The sequence below is a fragment of the Rhinolophus hipposideros genome, assembly GCF_964194185.1.
Source record: "Rhinolophus hipposideros genome assembly, chromosome: 20".
NCBI lineage: Eukaryota > Metazoa > Chordata > Mammalia > Chiroptera > Rhinolophidae > Rhinolophus > Rhinolophus hipposideros.
Window position 1 is genome coordinate 9,894,697 of NC_138066.1, and position 19,971 is coordinate 9,914,667.

At 45.0% G+C, this 19,971-nt stretch overlaps 1 protein-coding gene across 5 annotated transcripts; it reads left to right on the forward strand.

Moving 5' to 3' along the window:
• The first annotated feature begins 6 nt into the window (after positions 1-6).
• CTC1 (CST telomere replication complex component 1) lies at positions 7-19,345 on the forward strand. Of its 5 annotated transcripts, none has more exons than XM_081029675.1 (23): positions 7-152; positions 2,635-2,798; positions 7,307-7,541; positions 7,689-7,900; positions 8,168-8,324; positions 11,266-11,550; positions 11,651-11,779; positions 12,366-12,595; positions 12,705-12,882; positions 12,975-13,175; positions 13,675-13,801; positions 14,390-14,504; positions 14,642-14,969; positions 15,056-15,145; positions 15,405-15,598; positions 16,422-16,516; positions 16,609-16,786; positions 17,081-17,158; positions 17,612-17,756; positions 17,849-17,913; positions 18,161-18,326; positions 18,431-18,557; positions 18,713-18,990. In XM_081029675.1, the coding sequence occupies exons 1-23, from the start codon at positions 45-47 to the stop codon at positions 18,850-18,852; spliced, it is 3,747 nt and encodes a 1,248-aa protein (XP_080885801.1). In that variant the 5' UTR covers positions 7-44; the 3' UTR covers positions 18,853-18,990. The 5 variants fall into 5 exon arrangements, 4 of the variants coding, with proteins under 4 accessions (XP_080885801.1, XP_080885803.1, XP_080885802.1 ...); XR_013992042.1 differs by having other exon boundaries at positions 43-152; positions 18,161-18,243; positions 18,713-19,345; XM_081029677.1 differs by having other exon boundaries at positions 49-152; positions 13,675-13,735.
• The last annotated feature ends 626 nt before the right edge of the window (positions 19,346-19,971 follow it).

Here is a 19,971-nt window from a genome sequence, read left to right on the forward strand (position 1 = left end):
GAAGTCGGAGGTGGAGCCGAGAACGCGCCAGCTGATGACGTCACATGCCGTCCTCCAGTGAGCGCCCGCGCGGGCCGCGGTTCGAGCTCGCCTTCCCGCGGAAGGTCCTCGGCGCTGGCATGGCGGCGTGCCGGGGTCAGGCTCCTGGCTCCGTGAGTGCTGTTCTCCGTCCCTCGTCCTTCTTTTCTTGTGTGTCCTGGATTTTTTCTTCTCTTGTTCACTCCACCTTGCCTTTTGCCTCCCTGACTTCACTGGTCGCGCCCGGGCCAAGGGGAGCCTCTGAGGCTGCTCGTTCTGCCCCTCTCACTGGTTCTGCGAATATACGTGTTTAATCCTTCATTCCTGCGGCGCCCGCTGTGAGCCTTAAACACGTCTCGGTCCACTCTCGAGGCTTCAAGCCCAGTGGGAAGCCAGGAGCAGACTAATGGAGAACTGTGGTCTGTGGGTTCTTGGGGGAAGACTCCAGACGCAACTGTAACTGGTAATTAGGGAAAGTTTTTGAGACCCAAAGTGCGTGTAGGAGTTAGCAAAGCAAAAAAAAAACACAAAACGCTGAAAGGGATTTCAAGGCGGAGGCAAAGACATGTTCAAAGGCAAGATAGAGAAGGTGTCTGAAAAATTCAAGAAGTTCAGTTGGGGGGTAGAGGGGTCAGAGCTGACAGTCTTGTGAGTCTTGCTAAGCAGCGACTTTAACTTGAGGACAATTTAGGAGTTATTAAGGGTTTCAAGCAGAAAACGATTGGATGAGATTTGAATTTTCGTTTCTTGAGGCAGCAGTGTAGAGATTGGACTGGAGAGTACCAGTTAGAAAGCTGTGGTTGAAATGTATTCAACTACAAGCTGTGGATGGCGACTCCAACAATGGCAGCAATGTTGAGGAAGGAGAGATAAAGACAGTAAATTTAAAAACAAACATATATATATATATATATATATATATATATATATATGAAATAGAATCTAAAGGACTTAGCCCTTGTGTAGGGAAATGAAGAGAGTTAAGGAAGACATCCAGGTTTCAGGGTAGAACTGTTTGGTTGAGGATGCTATTTGCAAAGTTAGTGAACACTTGAAGAGGAATGGGTTTTGTGAAAAGTTAAACATTGGGCATCCGTGGTGCCAGTAGGTCGGCCAGGTGAAGAATCTGATAGGCACATGGATAATAACTAGAGCTCAAGAGAGAGATCTCAGTTAAAATAGAGATCTAGGAACAATCAGTCTCTATCAATCGCTATTAAAGCCGTCTAGTGGATGAGGTCACTGAGGGGGAGAGAGGGTTCTCAAACTTCAGCTTATATCAATATCAATCTGGGCAGCTTATTTAAAATACAGACTCTGCTCCCTACCCCCTTCTGATTCAGTAGATGAGATCACCTAAAAATCACCTGCATTTTTAATAAAATGGGGGATTCTGAGGGTTGTCAATGTGCCACGCAATGGATAGTCATGAATAGGAGCTAAAAACGATGACCAAAAAAGGAAGACAAAAAGTATGAGAGTCTGGGCTTTGGTTTTTCTAGTGGACAGTTCTGAATGATGACCTGGTCCAGTTTTGACAACTGACTACGTATGGGAGTGTTTGGCTGAGGTGGGATGAAGGTGAAGGTCAATGGTAGGGCTCTCCACAGGGACACTGAAGTCATTTAGAGCTTGAAGATTGGTTTTTCAAGCTGTTTTCAAACTGCTGAAGATTTAACTGAATGTGGAGGATTGACCAGAGGTTAATGGAGGAACAGGGATAGAACTGTAATGGTTTAGAATTACCACTGGGGATCAAGAAGGCTCAAGATCCTACCCCTAAGTATTGTTGAACTCTGTTGGAATTTTAAAATAAAGCTGCCTAGCACTGGAAGTATGCCAAGATAGTCCCATGCCCAAGAGTTATCTACTATTGAGACAGCTGTGTTCAGAATCTGTGGCAGGTATACAAAGATGGTTCATGTGCTCCTTAGAAAGCCCACATCTTAGCTGAAAAGACAACAGAAATTCCATGGGATTGTATCACATACGCGTATGTGTTTAGCTTACGGGAATTCAAATGTATACATGACTTAAAAAATGGAGTAAATAATTTATGTCCTTTTTATGTACTGTTCATTATTAGGCACATTTCCATTTCCATATATATTACTATACAGTACTATGTCCTATTCTTTATGAGCAATTTAAAGGATTTTTCCCAAGGGTGATTTTGACCAATCTTTTTTTCAACTTCTAAAGTCTTTAGAACCAGACTACATAAAATGAATTACCACGATCTTTGGTGATCATTGCTCTGTTAATAGAGGTATGTGCAAGGTGCTGTGGGAGCTCCAAGGAGGAAGCAGCATTCTGCCTGGAATGGTCAGAGAAGGGTACACGGAGGAATATATACTCCAGTTGAGCACTTTAAGGATTGAGTACAGGTTTGCTAGAGAAAGAGGCAAGACCAAAGCTGGATGGCGAGCTGTCTGAGTTGATTGTATGGCTGGACTAAAGACTTCTAAATTTTCTTTAAGCGCTAAAGTCCTTCACTTTTCCTCTTAATTTGCATGGCCTCTTGATTTTTTTTTTCCTATTCCTTTATTCTTCTCAAAATTTCCTTGGTGGGCAGGATGGTCATGAAGATGTTTTAACTCAATTCACTTTCCTCAGGAGCAAGCCTGGCTTGAGGCTGCCCAGGCCTTCATCCAAGAGACCCTTTGTCCATCTGGCAAGGAGTCTAATGTGCAGTTGACTCAGTTGATAATTGATTGTGTGAAGACTACCTGGTTGTCCGAGGGAAGAAACCTGGATTTTACACTGCCCCTGAGCTACAGGTGAGAAGAGGTGGCGTTCGGGGGGAGTTCAATTTGGTATTGAAAAGAAACGACCTGAGAAGAGTGAGGGGAAACTCACTGAGAGGAGGAAAAGGTGTTGTAAACACAACCTCCTTCTGCCAAACTTTCCCATTCTCCATCAAACTGCTTTCCTTTTCCTTTAGTTCTCTGACATTGGCTTAAGTGAAGTCTAGAAACAAAGAGGAGAAGGGAGAGGACAGGAGAAGACTGAAAGAAAATTTGGAAAAAACTCAAAGTGGGCAGAGAAGCTGATACTATTTCATTTTCTGTATTAGGAAACTAAGATTCACCAAGTACTGATAGTTGTGTTTAAGAAGACCTGAATTTAAGGTCTTCTGAAGGTATTTCTGTTTTTTCAAAACGATACCACCACTTCCTAAATTGTTCTAGGCAACATTAAGAAAGTACCACAAGAAAAAGGCTCCATGGCTAAATAAACTTCACAGACATTGGAAATGATAAGCTTCTCTAGGAGAGTCATGAAGCTCATTAACATATTAAAGGCTCAGAAAAGTCCTGCAAAAAGAAACCTGCTTAACCTCCTCAGAGAAGTATCCTCTGTCTTGAATATGGGGTATTTTATTCCTGTGGATATTTTTACATTTTTACTACACATGCAATATGCAGTAGAATTTTGCATACCTTTAGACTTTATATAAATAGTACCATACCTTATATGTCCTTTGCAATTTGCTTTTTGTACTTAATATTATGCTTCTGAGATTTATTCGTGTTGATAACTCTAGCTCATTTTAACTGCTCTATGATATACTATTATGTAATTATACATATCACTGTGTATTTAGCTTTTAAAAAATAAAAAAGCTTTAGCTTTGTTTAATTTGTCATTTCCCAAACTTATTTGAGCACAGGACACTTTTTCCCTGACACTCCCTTAACCTGCTTGTAGCAGTTTGGGAGCCTGGCAATCTGTCTCAGTCATTAAAGGTAGGGGATCTTTGGGGAGAAGACAGCTTAATTGGATTCCATGTTATCCAAAACACTATTTTCAAAATTCTGTGTAATTTCTCATCCATGGACTTCTTCATAAACCAAAGGTAAATAACAAGGGTTGGTGGGAACGTAAGTTAGTGCAGCCACTATGGAAAACAGTATGGAGGTTTCTCTAAAAATTAAGAATAGAATTACCGTATGATCCAGTAATTTCTTTTCTGGGTATTTACCTGAAAAACATGAAAACACTTATACGTAAAGATGTGTGTGCCCCTAGATTCATTGCAGGATTATTTACAGTAGTCAAGACATGGAAACAATCTAAGTGTCCATTGATGGATGATTGTATAAAGATAAATATATATATATATATATTCATATTCAATGGCATTAATACTACTCAGTCATAAAAAAGATGAAATATTACCATTTATAACAACATGGGTGGATCTTGATATTATGCTAAGTGAAATAAATCATTTAGAAAAGGAAAGAAATCGTATGATTTCACTCACATGTGGAATATAAAACAAAATGTAACAAACAAAACAAAAGCAAACTCATAGATATAGACAACAAAATGATGGTTTTGGGGGGGAGGGAACAGCGTGAGGGGAGGACGAAGTGGGTAAAAGGAGTCAAATATATGGTAATGGAAGGATATTAGAATGGGGAGCATACAATAGAGGACAGATGTTGAATTACAATCTTGCACACCTGAAAATTATATGTTATTATCAATGTTACCCCAAACATTTAATTTAAAAAAAAATTAAAATCAATAAGGATGGAAAAATTCTAACATGGAATACTGAAACAAATGAACCTAACTGTATTAAAATGTTATTTTAATACATATTTAATAAAATATTTTCCCCACACGCAGAAGGGGGAAAACTATATTTCAACTATATATCCTGAGAATAAAGACAAAAAGAATGCAAACCAAATAAATAAATAAATCAGGGGTAACTAAAATTCCTTGTCCACCAGAATGTAAATCAACACACTCCCTTCACTGAGAATGTCTTGCCTGTGAAAAAAAGTCAGCTGAACTAAACTGTATTTTTTGACATTGTGTTCGCCAGGTACTTAATGGTCAACTTTTAAAAACCTTAACGTTTTGTCATATTTGCTTCAGTTCTTTTTTTATAAGAAGTAAAGTGTTCCAGATTTAGTGACGTGTCCTAACCCCTAAGAGTTCAGTCCTGACCCAGTTCTCTCCTACCCCTTCTTAAGTAGTCAGTGTCCTGAAGGGAAGTGCAAGCTCATGGGGTATGCACACCATCAGCTTCATTAGCTGTTTTCACACTGCTCTCCGGTAGAATTGTACCAAGTTGACACATACCAGCATACATCTGTATCCTGAGCCTTTCTCCTATCTGTTTTTTACCTTGTACACAAAATTTTCTTTTGTCTATTTGACAGTTATTAAATGATAATTCCAAAGTAATTTCTGAGGGCCCTCTACCTGGGGGCTTTTTTCCTTTTCTCTGTAACTTCTCATTTTACTCTATTGACCTGTGTTTTTCCTTTCTTTTCCTACAATTCTTGTCCATCTTCATAACTTTTAAGATTGCATTGTTGATTTAGAGGCTGCTGATCAAGATGGAAGAGTAGGTAAATGCAGTGCTTTCCTCCTTTCACAACGACATCCAAGTTACAACTAAACTACAGAACAACCATCACTGAGAATCACCTGAAGTCTAGCAGAACAGAAGTTCTGTAACTAAGGATATACAAAAGAAGCCACTTTGAGACTGACCGTAGAAGTTAAAAAAAAACCACAATTACATTGTTCATTTAAACAGAATGAGATCTCATTTGAAAACTGTCCTGCTAGTGTGGGGGGATCTCTGGGACAGGAGAGCTGCTTATCAGCTAGTTGTAGTGGAAGGAATTGTGATTTCCATGAAATTTCCATGTGATTTCCATTTCCATGAAATCTCTATTGCTTTGGGGTTAGGGTCTCCCACTGGTGAGCTGAGTGTATGCCTACTGGCCTCCGTGATCACAATCTAATTAAAGGAACATCCAAATCTCTCAAAATTCTGGCATTACTAGAATGATTGAAAAATGGTAAGTCAGTATTTTTTAGGAAATTTGGAACCTTTTTAAAGTTTCTTGTTATTCAAGATAGATGTAAAATTGCCAGCATAATATGTAGAAGTAAGGAGTCCATAAAGAATAGTGGATGAAGGTAAAATAGAAATAATTTGATAGATATAAGTACTCTTTTTTTTTTTCGTTCTCCTTCATCAAGTGCCTGTTGTGTGCCAGGCACTGTGCTAGGCCTTGAAAGTTGGGGAGCAATGACAAATGCAAAGGATTTGAGGTTATCACCTTCAGTTCCTGACCCAGACCCTAAAGAATCTGAGACAAATGATCCCTATTTTTACTGTTTCTTTGTCCTGAAGATGTCCTAGGGTGAAGAAACAGCTCTCTCCCATTGATTTTTCCTGGGCCTTCAGAAAAGTAGGGAAACAAAAGAACATGGACTTTTGAGTGAAGCACACTTGGCTTTGCCACCCATGCCACTGTGTACCTAAACCTTTCTAGCTTTCCTCATTGGCAGTTTTATGAGGGATTTTGGTGAAAATTCAATACAGTATTGAGTGTAAACAGACCCTATATAGTATGTGCCTAAGAGGGACTTAACACGCGTTAGTTTTTTATCTGTGCCTTTTATCTGTGCCAGAGCCATGTGGGAAAGAATGAAGCAGACGTGGAAGGGCAGTGGGCCATCTGGCACAGCCTCCCACAATTCAGTACTCATACATGGATGATCATACGAGTACGAAGAGAAATTGTGATATTTTATAACCTTATCCTATTTCTTTTCCACGCAAAAATCATGCAAATGCAGGCTAATGGTACTCATATTACAAAGATGTGAATCTATCACAACTGGGAATTTTCTTGTCACATTATCTATGATATACCTCACACTTAATAGTGACTCAGCAGTGTGGAAACCTTTTGCTTAAGAATGGCAGATCTCACACATCTTTTGAGATTTGGAAACTCTTGATACGAACTCCCTACTCAGCCTCAGCTTCCCAGCTAGTCTCTAGCACTGTGATCTAGATTAGGAAGGAAACGTAGCTGGGCCCATTGAGGTTGAGCCATTAAGCAGATGCTTACATGGCCTCTTTGGAGTTTTCCGCGGATCTAAGAACTGAGATGCTGTCAAGGGAGCTATTCTTGGTATCGAGAATGTGTTCTCCCCACACTCATCTCAGACTGTTCTTGCATTCCTTCATTTCTCTGGGTCTTTGTGGCACTATCTTGTTCAAGTTATTATTCGGCACAGGCTTTCTTCCTACTTTCTCCCTAGGTACTACCCGGTCTTTGAACCCAGATCCCATCCTCATTTTCTTAGGCCCTTTGTCCCAGCTTTCCCTCCTTCAATCAGTCAAACTCCTCTCTTGGGCCCCATCCACCTTACCTTGGGATATTAGATTTGTCAGGACTGAGGGTAACTTCCTAGACTTGGATACAGCTTTGTAAGACTTTGCTCCTTCACTCTGCAGCTTTGTCTCAGTACAGAACCTGAGAACCCACCAGCGCCTCCCATGCTGTAGCCACCTGTCCTGGAGCAGTACGGCATACCAGGCTTGGGCCCAAGAGGCTGGACTAAGTGGGACCCTACCCCGGGAGCGGCTATTACTTTTAGGGACACTAACAGACCTATCAGGGGACTTGGAACAAGAGTGCAGGAATGGAAATCTCTACGTGAGAGATAACACTGGTATCCTGCACTGTGAGGTGAGTCGGAAGGGGGAGGTTAGATACCTCAGATCCTTAAAAAATGGTGTCTAGGCAGCGAGGCAATTAAGTCTGAGGGAACAAAGGTGGAGGGGGTTGAATGGGATGCTAGGATCCTGATTAACCCTTGCTCTTGATCTTTTGTAGCTCATTGATCTGGACGTTTCTTGGTTGGGCCATCTCTTCCTGTTCCCCAGTTGGAGTTACCTCCCTCCTGCCAAGTGGAATTCCTCAGGGGAAGGGCACTTAGAGCTCTGGAGTGCCCCCGTGCCAGTGATTCCCTTGACCATCAGTGCTGTCCCCCCCACCCCTATCCCTGTTCTCTACCCAGAAGCTGCTTCCTGCCTACTCAGACACAGGTAATTCTTCCCTGTCTGGGAGAGGAGGGAGCACTGTGAAACCAGTGGAAAGAAGGAGAGAAAGGTACTGAAAGTAATATAGATGAAATGTTCCAGATCAAGGAGACGATAGAACCTCTTTTAGATTAATATCTTTGGGATAGCTATGGAAATATGGAAATTCTCCCTCACTACTGGATTGTTCTTTACATGAAAGAGGAGGCATTTGTAGGGGAAAAGAAGAGAAATAAAAATGACTTTTTCCTTTCTTTTTTCTACTTTCTTTAGTAGCAAGCTCAGAGGTGTGCAGCCAAACCTGGCTGGGAAGCTGGTTCGATTGAGTGCTCTGGTGAAAAGTCAAAAGAAAGCTTACTTTGTCCTGTCTCTCGGTGAATTATCCCCAGCTGACAGCCAAACTGGCAGCTATGTGTCCGTCATCGTGCAGGTGAGGCTTAGGGTCAATTCAGGGGCATGATGTGGACGCGATGTTAGAACTCTTAATAGGAACGATAACATCTTAGGAGGAACCATTTCAGAAAGGAGGACAGCTGGGGAGAGCTGTTTTCTGGAACAGTGATGTTAAGGGAAGAAGATTCCAGGTAACATCTTTCCCGTGTACAGGAGGTGGGGAATAGACTTTGCTGCTATGCAATTCATTGTATTGTGTCTGACATTTTGAAAACCTGCCAGAATCATTTGGTTTTCCCCGGCATTAGAAGGAAGAAAATTATTTATCTAAATACCATTAATACATTGAATACATACACTTTTTAAAAAACTTGATACTTAACCAGCTGGTACAATTTTAATACCATTAATTTTTACACTAGTTATTGTTATATGACTTATACAATTACTTGAATAAGGTTCTAAAAGCATTCAAAACAAAGGATGGAAAGGCTCTCTAACATGCATATCAAAAAATTTGAAAACTATGAAATTTATTAGCACTATTCGAATTCTCAACTGTGTCTCTGTGTGCCATGAGCTTGAATAACAGTGATTTAATATAAAGGAACAAAAAGTGCTAAAACTAAAAATTCTTAGAAGCCACCCAAATTTCTGATCTTGCTTTTTCCTCCTGGGTTAAAAAGTAACTTATACATTTTCTTTACATTAAAATTTTAAGTCTGGTAGAGACCATTCAAAAAGTCTGTGCAGGGCAGGGTTGGCTCATTTGTGTATTATATGTCCAGGGAGAAATTTCTGAAATGCACTTGAATTTCTGCAAGGTAACTAAAGTAGGGTAAGCCCTTTGGGTAGCTTATACTCTTGTTGTAGACTTACATGCAGAGAATAATACAAAACAGTATATAAGTTCTAAGATGGGTGGTATAGTTTGTAACTGCTGTAGCAGGTCAACTATAGTTTGTCATGTAGGGGGAAGCCTTATGAGAAAGTTTAGACTTGATCTAGGTCTTTGAAGGATGGACAGAATTTAAATCACTAGGAGAGAGGGGAGGATATTCACGACTATAGAATCACCTATACCAAGATTCGACCTTTATCGAGTATGTACTGTAATGCTAGGCACTTTGGTCATTTCAGAGGCACAAAATTGAAGCTCTCAACCAGATAAGTAAGTCAGCTGTTACTGTTCAGGATCATAAGTGCTGTGGTAGGTACATGTACATACATGAGACACTCTGAGGGTGCAGAGGTGGGCTTTGGAATAAGCCTGGGAGGTCAGGCGAGGAGTACTCTTGGTATGTTTATGGGCTGCTGAAGAGACATATTGGATACATACTGTTACTCCAGAGGACCCCAGTGAATCTCTTCTATGATAAAAGAGGGAGGTCAGTTCTTAAAAATGGAGGCCTGGACTCGGAAAAGAGGAGGAAAGGTTCAGGGTAACTGCTGTGCTAGGTGGTTGGGCAGAAGAGATTGCTGAGCAGTGATGGGGTCCAGCTGGAGAGGGTCAGCATGAGTGTTTGGCACTAGTTTGGCGTGCTTCCGTCTTCCTTAAGTAAGTTTTTTGCCTTAGAAAAGGAGTTGAGGAAATAGCTATGGTGATGTGGTATTGGAACAGAGGAAGGGAAGGACCTCAATGTCTGAATAAAGGAGAAGGGGCTGTGATAGGAGGTCCTAGTGAGAGGTCAGAGGAAATCTCATGAGCATAGGGAGAGTTGGGAAAAGCAGAATCACCAGTATTGATTTATTCATTGGTTTGTTCAGTCAAACCGTTATTAACTACCTGTTTTGCACAAGCGGTAAGCTTAAGGGAGGTCTTAGCAATACCTTATGATGAGTTGTGATGTCCAAGGTCTGACTGATGGTACTCAGCTGGTTTTAGAATAGAAATGGAGGTGTGCAAAGTTGAACACAGGGGGGGCTGAAGTTCAAGTGTCTTGACTATTAGTATGTTTTGAAGCCCCTGAGAATGGCAACAGTACTATTATGCCTGTGGGAAGAGCGTGCCCTAGAAGATTTTATACTTATGAACAGCCCCTTTTTTCCTTGTGCTTAAATGTCTTCTCAACAGCCACCCTTATCCAGTCCATATGATGCCCTGCTGTCAGATGCTTGTTTTTGTTTTCCTACTTTTATATTTCTCATTTTCCTATAAAGTAAAGTCTTCAGCATGTTCTGTTTTTTCCCCCTCAACTTGGCTCTCCCGTCTTATCTCCTGCAACTCCCAAGAGCATTCCTTCTCCATCCTGGTCAGTGTTTTCACTGCCTTGCTCGTTTTGAGTTCCGAACATTTCTATGTTGTGGCCTCCTGCTTGAATCACCTTTCTCTCTCTCTCTCTCCACTTTGACAAACCAGAGATGTCCTTCAGGACCCTGTTCAAGTTCCACTTCTTGTACTTGGCCTGCCTGGTCGTTCCAACCCATCCTGACCTTCTTTTTCTTTCTCTGAAACCTTAGCACATGTGTATTCTTTTTGCCATTTGATCAGACATGGCTCCGTGTTATTACTTGGGTTTGTGTCTGTGTTTCCCAGTGGTTTGAAATATGTTGGAGAAAAGGGAACAGTTAGTTGTATTTCCTTAACATCTATTCCAATATTGGACACATCTATACCCAGTACGTATTGATTAAATAAATGAAAATTGTTTGTATGTTAATGGGGTGGGATAGGGGAAATGCAAAAGGGACATAATTTTCTGAATGGAATCTTGTTACATTTTAGAGGAAGTTTTAGGGATGGCTTGTATGTTGGGGGACGGATTAGGAAACATTTGGCATCTCCTATGAGAAAGGAGAGATCCTAAAAGTTCTATGGCTTAAGATTTAATTGGCAAACAAGGAAGATGAAGAGGAAAGGAAAGCTCATAACTAGGAGCAGGTCTTTGAGGTAAAACCGTGATGGGAAGGGACTGGTAGAGGGACAACATTGTGGGAAGCGTCCCATGTACCATGTTGGCTACCTCTGCATAAGCCAGGTCCCTGCCCAGCTGGTGTGGCACCGAGCCCTTTGGCCTGGTAGGGCCTATGTGCTGACAGAGCTGCGAGTATCCAAGATCCGTGGTCACCGTTACCGTGTCTGGAGGACCAGTCCCTCCTCCCATCTGTTGCCGCTGAAACCGGAAAGTGTACGAGAGCAAGAACTGGACCTGGACGGACCCCTCTTGGAGGCTGACCCCAAGCCACTCCCCAGGCCCAGCAACTCCCAAGAGAGGAAAGAGCAAAAAGAGCTTGTCCAGAACTCCATACTCTTATCATATACAGTAAGTAGAAGAGAGAGATCCTAGCGCTCTTGGGGCAGGAAATGGGAGTCTCCAAAGAGGAAGGAAATAGGGATCACCTGGCCCTTTGACCTCTTTGCAGGGAACGGTCACTGGTGTGCTGAATCAGCCTGCTGGCCTCTATGAGCTGGATGGGCAGCTGGGGCTCTGCCTTGCTTACCAGGAATTCCAGGGCCTCAGGCGGGTAATGCGACCAGGAGTCTGTCTGGAGGTATGTGAGGGATCAGGGCTGGTGATAAAAAGAGGCCCTCTCGGCAGCTTCTCTTACCTTTATGGGCTGGTCTTTCTATGCAGCAGGGTGGGAACTTTTACAGCAAAAATACAAAAATAATTTGTACTGGTGTGGGAGTACGGGGGCATGTGCATGTGTTAAGCATGATTTGGATAAGAGTTCCGATCAGAAAGGAGTAGGGTCTGGGTTGGGACCAAAGGACTTCCTTTACAGAAGGGCCTTCTAACTGCTAAGTTGGGGAGGAGGTGCGCTGGAGCTGAAGGCCAGGTGTAGGGAAGGCCAGAATGATGGCAGGCATTCTGGTGAGTAGGTAAGCCACGCCCGCCAGGAGCTCTCTGGCCCACAGAAAGGCTGTGTGGAGCTTGTGAGAGATGAAGGCTTACCCCAGAGGCAGTGGGTTGTAATGGAAGGTGAGGAGACAAGGCCTGGAGACTGAAAAGAAATCACCTGTATAGGAGAAATTGGGTCTCCTGGAACCCAGGCAGTGGAAAACTGCAGTTAACTCTGCCTGGAGCCATTGAGTTGGCTTCACCTCTCCTTTTTCACTTTTTCTGCTTTTCCCCAGATCCCAGATATTCACCTTCTCCAGTCAGTGGGTGGATGGACAAGAAGGCCTGTGCTAGCTCCTTGTCTCCGTGGTGCCATTCTGCTTCGGAGATTCTCTCCTCGGAAGCCTGAGACTCAGTCTTCCTCCCAAACCCGGTCTTCCCTTTATGAGCACCTGGTATGGGAACGCCGGTTAGGACTTCCCCTCTACCTATGGGCTACCAAGGCGCTGGAGGAGCTGGCCAGCAAGTGAGGAGGAGAGGGTCTGGGCCAGGGTGGCAGTGGGAGTAAGGGAAGCAGGATCCTGGAAGAGGCAGGGTCTTCGAGGGAAGTGACTCAGCTTCTTTCCCTGACCAAGGCTGTGTCCCCATGTGCTGAGACACCACCAGTTGCTGCAGCACTCCTCTCCTGGGCAGCCTGGCCTGGGATTACGACTCCTGGCTCCTACCCTGGCTGTTCTAGCTCCACCACGCATCCCTAGTCGGAATGCACATAAGGAGATCCTCGAAGAGCCACATCTCTGTCCACTCCAGAAGGTGTGAGGATTTGGGGGTACGATGGATGACAGAGCTAATGCATGGGGGGACACGTAGAATACACAATCTGATTTTTCTTTTCTCCCTGACAGTATGCTCGGCTGCACACTCCCTGCTCCTTCCCCACTCTGGCCACCCTGAAAGAGGAAGGGCAGAGCAGGGCCTGGGCCTCCTTTGACCCTAAGACCTTTCTGCCCCTCCCAGAGGCTTGTCACCTGACCAGTTACCAACTCAATCAGCGTCTAGCCTGGTCCTGGCTCTGTCTGCTGCCCTCCACTTTCCACCCAGCCCAGGTCAGTGGGGCTCCAGCAGGGCTCAGGGTACTTCCTCGTTTTGCCACCCTCAGTATTACTACCGTAGTCATGTTTTATCATGTTGACTGACTGGCCTTCTAACTAGACTGCTCCATCTCTTCTTGGCCCCCTCCCTGCAGCAATGAGAAAGAGTGAGGTAAAATGTGACTTGGATTACCAACCTCTCTCGCTTTAAATCCTTTTCTTGTTTCTCTAGTGTATGTAAAATCAAACCGAACCTTCTTATTAAGTCCGGTGAAGTCCTGCTTGTTCTCCTACCTTTAAGCTCGATTTGAACACTTTCTCTCCTGCTACCGAATGCGTGAACGGGTGTTTTTTTCACATCTGTCTTCCCCACTTGAATATAAGTTCTTTGAGGTCAGAGACCGTATCTGTTTGTTCACTTTGTAGCTAACCTTTAACCTAGTGCCAGGCACATAGTAGATGCTCAATATTTGCTTAATAAGTACTTGATACCTTGGCTTTCGTCTCCCTGCAGGTTTTACTTGGGGTTCTGGTGGCTTCCTCTCATAACGGTTGTCTGCAACTTCGGGACAGAAGTGATTCCCTCCCCTGCCTACTCATGAACAAGCACTCGCAACCCCTCACTGACCCCCAGCTCATAGGTTTGGAGTTCAGAAGTGGAGAGAAGGTGGTGGAGGAATAGAGGGTCTCAGAAGGGCGGGGAGGTTTGGGAAAAAGCACCTGCTGGGATTTTCTAGAGATGCTGAAGTGGAATATGTTCCTAAGTTTTGGGAGAAGTTTAGGAGGCTGGTATTGGCAGGTAGAGAAAAGGAGCAAGGGATTCCCTGGCTAGAACTCCAATTCCCAGCATTCATTTCTCCCTCCAGAGAGCCTAACATGCACACCAGGTTAGACTCCCATTTTCTACATTTTTAGTTTGGAAGAATAATGGTCTTATTTGGACTTAACTGAGATTTGCAGACCAGGTAATCCTGGAAAGCAAAGTTTTCTTAGATCTGGGAATAGGCGTTTTAAGGATTTGTGTGAAAGTAGAATGAAGGCCTTTCAGCTTAGGCCTGGGGTGGGGTTGGACGTGGGGATGGAATGGTTTCTCCCTTGGAGGTGTCATCCCTCTAAGGTGGAGGTCAGGTCAGGCTTGAGTTGGGCAGCGAGACTTGCAGGGTGGTCTGCTTCGCTTCCCATTCCACCATTCTTTCGTTTTGCCAAAACAGAAAATTTCCTTCCTCTAGGCTGCTTGGTGCGGGCAGAGAGGTTCCAGTTGGTTATAGAGAGGAATGTCAGAAGTAACTTTCCTTCCTGGAAGGAGCTGAGCACGACAGGCTTCATCCAGAAGCAGCAGGCCAGGTTGGCCTTGGGGAGTAGCTGTACTCCCGCGTCTCTGAGGGGAAGGGGACAGGCCTGGTGCAGGTGTCAGAACGCTGCGACGCGCAATACCCAATGCCCGCATCCCTAAGAAACCTATTCTTTGTCTCTCCCAACAGAGTCTATGTCCAGTTCTTTCTGGCTGATGCCCTGATCCTGCCTGTGCCCAGACCCTTTCTTCACTCAGCCACCTCCTCAACCGCTCATCACCCAGAGCCCACCCTCCCTGAGGGTCCCCACGAAGGACAGAGCCGGCTGTTCTTGCTGTCCCACAAGGAGGCACTGATGAAGAGGAACTTTTGTGTCCCTCCAGGAGCCAGTACAGAGGTGCCCAAGCCCACTCTCAGTTTCCATGTGTCAGGAATCTGGCTTGGGAGCACCCAGAGGAAGGAGGGAACTGGATGGAGCCCACTCGAGCTCAAGGGAGCTGAGAACAAGGATCAGAAGGTAAGCTGGCCTGCAGGGTCCTAGGGCTTGACCTGTGCCCCTCGCTCCTGTCTGCAATTCCAGCACCCTTCTCTCCTTCCTCACAGGTTCTCCTCATCTTTCTTGGTCCCTCAGTCCGCTGGTTCGAGTTTTTGCACCCTGGGCAAGTGTACCGACTTGTGGCTCCTGGCCCTCCCGTGAGTGCTCTACTTCATCACACCCTTCCCCAGAGAGCTTTTCTTTGGCTTGGGGGCTGGAGAGGAAGTACCAGTGCCTCGTCACTCTCTAATCTCCTAGCGGAAGGGTGGATCTAGAACAAATAGAAGGCCTGTCTATGTCTAGATCACTTCCTTCACCAGGCTCCAGAGAGAAAACAAAATTGGGTCATAGTATTTTGTAAACCTCCCTCTGGACCAAGATACACTAAGAGACCATCGTCTTCCCATTTCCTGGCAGACACCAATGTTATTTGAAGAGGGTGGTTCATCCTGCATATTGCAGCGTCCTCTGGAGTTGGCTGGCTGTACATCCTGCCTCACTATCCAGAATGAGTGGACCCTGGAACTTGAGAGCTCCCAGGACATCCCAGATGTGCTGGGAATCAGCAAGGCACTGCCTGAATCCCCGCTAACTGACCTGCTCAATAGCAAGTAAATGTCCTCTAGTTTCTGCAGCTTATTGGGCTGCTCCCTCTTCCTCTGCCGTGGTTGGGTTTGGCAAACCATCCTTTTTTTGCTACAGCGTGTTTCTTTCATGTGATTCAGCTCCTAGAGGGAAGATGTCAGTATAAGATGGAAATTGTGTTTCATACATGATTTTTTTCCCCCCAGCATGTTACTGTTTTGAAATGATTATGAGAAGGCTTTCTCACAATTCAGGTAAAGCCTTAACAATAAAAGAAAATATAAGAAACATAAAAGAAAAAAAATGTAAGGACAAAAGCTGAAAATCTATAGAGTAGGGCCTTCCTTTAGTACAGGAAGTGACTGGCTTATGGCTTCAGGAACAACTATACTTTCCTCCTGTAAGCTGTTCGGGGTGGCTGCACATGCAAATGAAGGAGCTACAGAGATATTTCCCCGTGTTAAACAAACAAACCCTACTGGATTGTATGTGTAATTTTTATGAAACTGGTCTATACAAGAAGTGAATGTTTTCAAGGATCTATGATTTGAAGGAGGGGGCTTGTCTGAGATTCTAGGTGTAAATGCAAATGGAAACTTAACTCTGCTGTTGTACTTCTTGCTAAGGCCTCTGGTTACAACACTGTATAGGTTTTGAGTGATCTGCCATAGCCCTATTTTTCCTAATTCCTGTTACTTTTAGTGTGTGGTTTGCACAGCATGAGGTTTTTCAGGGCCTTATAGATGATGTTCTAACAGATACTTTAGCTCCTTTTCCTGTCCTTGGACCTGACTCTCCATTCTCTGTATTCTTATGCCTCTATTCCTATTGTATTTCTCTACCCCATAGAGAAAAAGACACCGATTCCTTGGTGTCTTTCTCAGCTGAGATTCTGTCCCGGACACTGTGTGAGCCACTTCTGGCCCTTACTTGGACAAAGCCTGGTAATGACACCTCCTTTGAGGGAAGATGTGACATGGAGTAATGGGACTTTGTGGTCCAGACGGATACCACTGACCCCTGCCCTTTCCTTCAGTAGGGAGCATTGGGGCCAGGAGAAGGTGTGTGAAGTTAACTGTAGCTCTGGAGGCTGCCGACTATGAATTCCCCCCTCACTTGGACATATATATCGAAGGCTCACACTTGCCTCCGCCACTAGGACTCCTTCCAGGAGCCCGAGTCTACTTTAACCAGCTGGAGAAGAGAGTTTCCAGGTGAAGATCTATGTAGCTCGTCTTCCCTTCTCTCCCTGGTGATGCAGTTCTCTTGAATGTTCACTCCTACTTAACCATATGCTACAATAATACCTTCTTTTTGACATTATATGGCACTGTGGAATTTGTGCCCTCTATCCTCATGAGATGTTCCAGCCTGGTCCTTCTCTCATTCTTCCCTCTGCTTTGATAGAGCCAGGTCTGGGTGCATTCCTCAGGGGAGTGGCCAAGCCGGTGATACAGTCCCAGCTCCAGCCTCAAATTGACTTCTTTCTCCTCCGCTTCCACTCGCAGATCGCACAATGTTTATTGTTGTTTCCGGTCATCTACTTATGTGCAGGTCCTGAGTTTTCCCCCCGAGACCACAGTCAGGTCAGTGCCCCATGCGGTGACCCCCAGACTTCACAGGGTCACCTCTTCATCCCACACATATGCCTGGCTCTGCAGTTTTTGCCCTAGCTACAACCTTCTCCAATCCTAGCAGGATGTGTTGAGTCAGAACAATTTCCTCTGCCCCAAATCAAAAATGCCCAATACCTGGCATTTTATCCGGCAGGATTTATTGTTCTAGGCTCTTAAGGGCTTTTCAATCTAAAATGCAAATATCTTTTCTTGGCTAACATCTTGTTTGTTCAAGCCTGAGAAATAATTGATGACAATTGGAGATCAGAAATCAAAATGGAGACCACAGGGCTTCCAGGAGAGCGTGGAGGCCACTATTGTCCCCATCCCTATGCCTGCTGAGTCCTTCCAAACACACCCTGCCTTCAGAACCCCTTTGGCTATTTCTTGACACACACCTCTCTCCCTCTCTCTCTCTCTTAGTGCTCCCCTGCCCCACATCTACCTAGCTAGACTGCTACAGGATGGCCAGGCCCCATTCCAGGCCACTGCGGCTTGCCATATTGTGTCTGTCTTCAGCCTTCAGCTCCTCTGGGTGTGTGCTCACTGTACCAGCATCTGCCCCCAGGTATGGATGGGGAGGGGCTGAGTTGGGTACAAGGTGCCAGAGGTGGTATGATGGGACAAAGAGGATTTTTCCAACCACTTTCTTCATCCCAGGGAAGGTGTATGCTTCAGGGCTCCACTTGCCCCACTCAGACATCTATAAGCCAGGCCAGCATCAGGTAAGAGTCCAAGGTGGGCACCCATTGCACCATTTACTTCTCTATTATACAACTTCGCCTGTGTGCTCTCCCTGTGTTAGCGTAACTCTTGGCTTGTGCGAATTGCTTGATAAATATTTTTGAATGAATGACGAGGGTAAATGAGTTGAAGATGAAACCGTGGAGATGAAGGCATGTTGGGTTCAGGTGACTGGCCACCTGGGTTTGCTATGGGAGTTTCTGTTTCTCACCCCAACCCCCGCCCCAGTTTCCTGGTGGAGGATGGGACTGCCGAAGCTGTGGTGACCTGTCGGAATCATCATGTGGCAGCAGCACTAGGCTTGTGTTCTAGTGAGTGGAACTCCCTCCTAGAGTTTGTCAGAGGGCCAGGTAAAGTGGCCCTGCAATTTACAGGGTCTGGAGCCCAGCCTGAGGTGAGATATGGCTGGGAGGTGGGACGCAGATACGCAGGTCCCTGAGGGTTTGGCAGAGGGCTTAGCAGTTTGAGTTTTGCTTAATCCTGAGTTTCCCTCTCTAGACCTCAGCCAAGACTGATGAGCCCTTGACCCTCTTCCTCCGGACACTTTGTACCAGCCTCTCTGTACTCCGCCCTATTGTGCTTTCTTTTGAGCTTGAGAGGAAACCCTCCAAGATCATCCCTTTAGGTAAGGATGGAAGAAGGGTGGTAGTGCACATAAATGGGACCAGGGAGGAAGAGGGATGAGGGATTGATAGGGGATTTCGGGAGTTGCGAAGGATGGTGCGTGGAGACTAAAACCCACATGCGTAACACATGTGTTTTCCTCTCTTCCTATCTCAGAACCTCCACGGCTAAAGCAGTTCCAATGTGGGGAGCTCCCTCTCCTGACTCATGTGAATCCCAGGATCCGACTGTCATGCCTCTCTATCCAGGAGCCTGAGCACTCCAGCTCTCTGGGGGAGTTTGCTTCCTCCTGCTAACCTGGACTGCAACAATGGCCTGAAACTTCTCCCTGCCCTGGAAGTCTGGGGGCGTGGGTCCCAGCCCCTCCCCTTTGTCATGGCCTTTACCTAATCTGATTAAACCAGGATCCCAGATCCTGATATTCATAAACTGTACCCTACTGTAATTTTGCCTTCATATTCTGGTGCCAACCTGCCTTGGGGAAACTGCGCTCTTGATATTTTCCCCTCTGGTTGGTGTCCAGGTACCTGCACTCACAGGTGGCCCTGAGCAGCTGGGTTCTGCCTTTGTGGCAGGAGCCAGAGGAACAAAAGACTTGCCCCTTGTGTTATTGAACTCAAAGGGTTTGCCGCTTGGATTTTCTATTCAAGAATGAGATGTGGTAGTTTCATTTACTTGCTGCAAGTAGAGGAGATGGGATTAACATCCAAAGCTCTGTCTTTGGGAAGGGAGGCATAGCCATTGCTTATATACACTATTTGGTTAATTACATGTTGATTTCTTCTTTGCAATTGGCTACACTTATCCTTTTGTGTTCCTGTCAAGCTCATCTTATTTACAGCTGCAGCTGCAAAATACTATCACATTTTAACATTTAGAATAGCATTTAGTAAGAACTGTCCAGAACTTGAGACCCTTGTCCTGTCTAACACTTTTGGTGGGGCTTCTGACAGTCCCCTTGACTTGCAGTAAAGCTCTGGTGATGTTGTGCTATTGTGCTCATCTGGGATCTCGGACCTCCCACCCTGACAGCGAGCGGGTCTATCATTTACCATCATTTCTGCCCTTGTTTTCCATCAGTGCCAAAACTGGTTTGAAGAGCTGGTCCAGCAGAAGAAATGATACCAAAAGTCAGGCCCTAAAGGGAGTAAATCAGGGAATTGGGGGCAAGGTAGACACCATTGCAATGGTGCTCTCAGCAAGGTTGGGCTGAGGAAGATGTCAGTTATGTGAGCCTAGAGTTATAGGGAAGTACAAGATGGATGTAAGAGGATGGAGATGGGGGACCACCAAGGATTAGGAGAGGCATGTGAGGAATCTATACTATGGAACCCCAGGCGAGTGCTCAATGCTGTGGGTTTCCCATGGGCCAGGCCTAAGGCAGATCCTTGATCCACACCATGAGATAAGTAGGA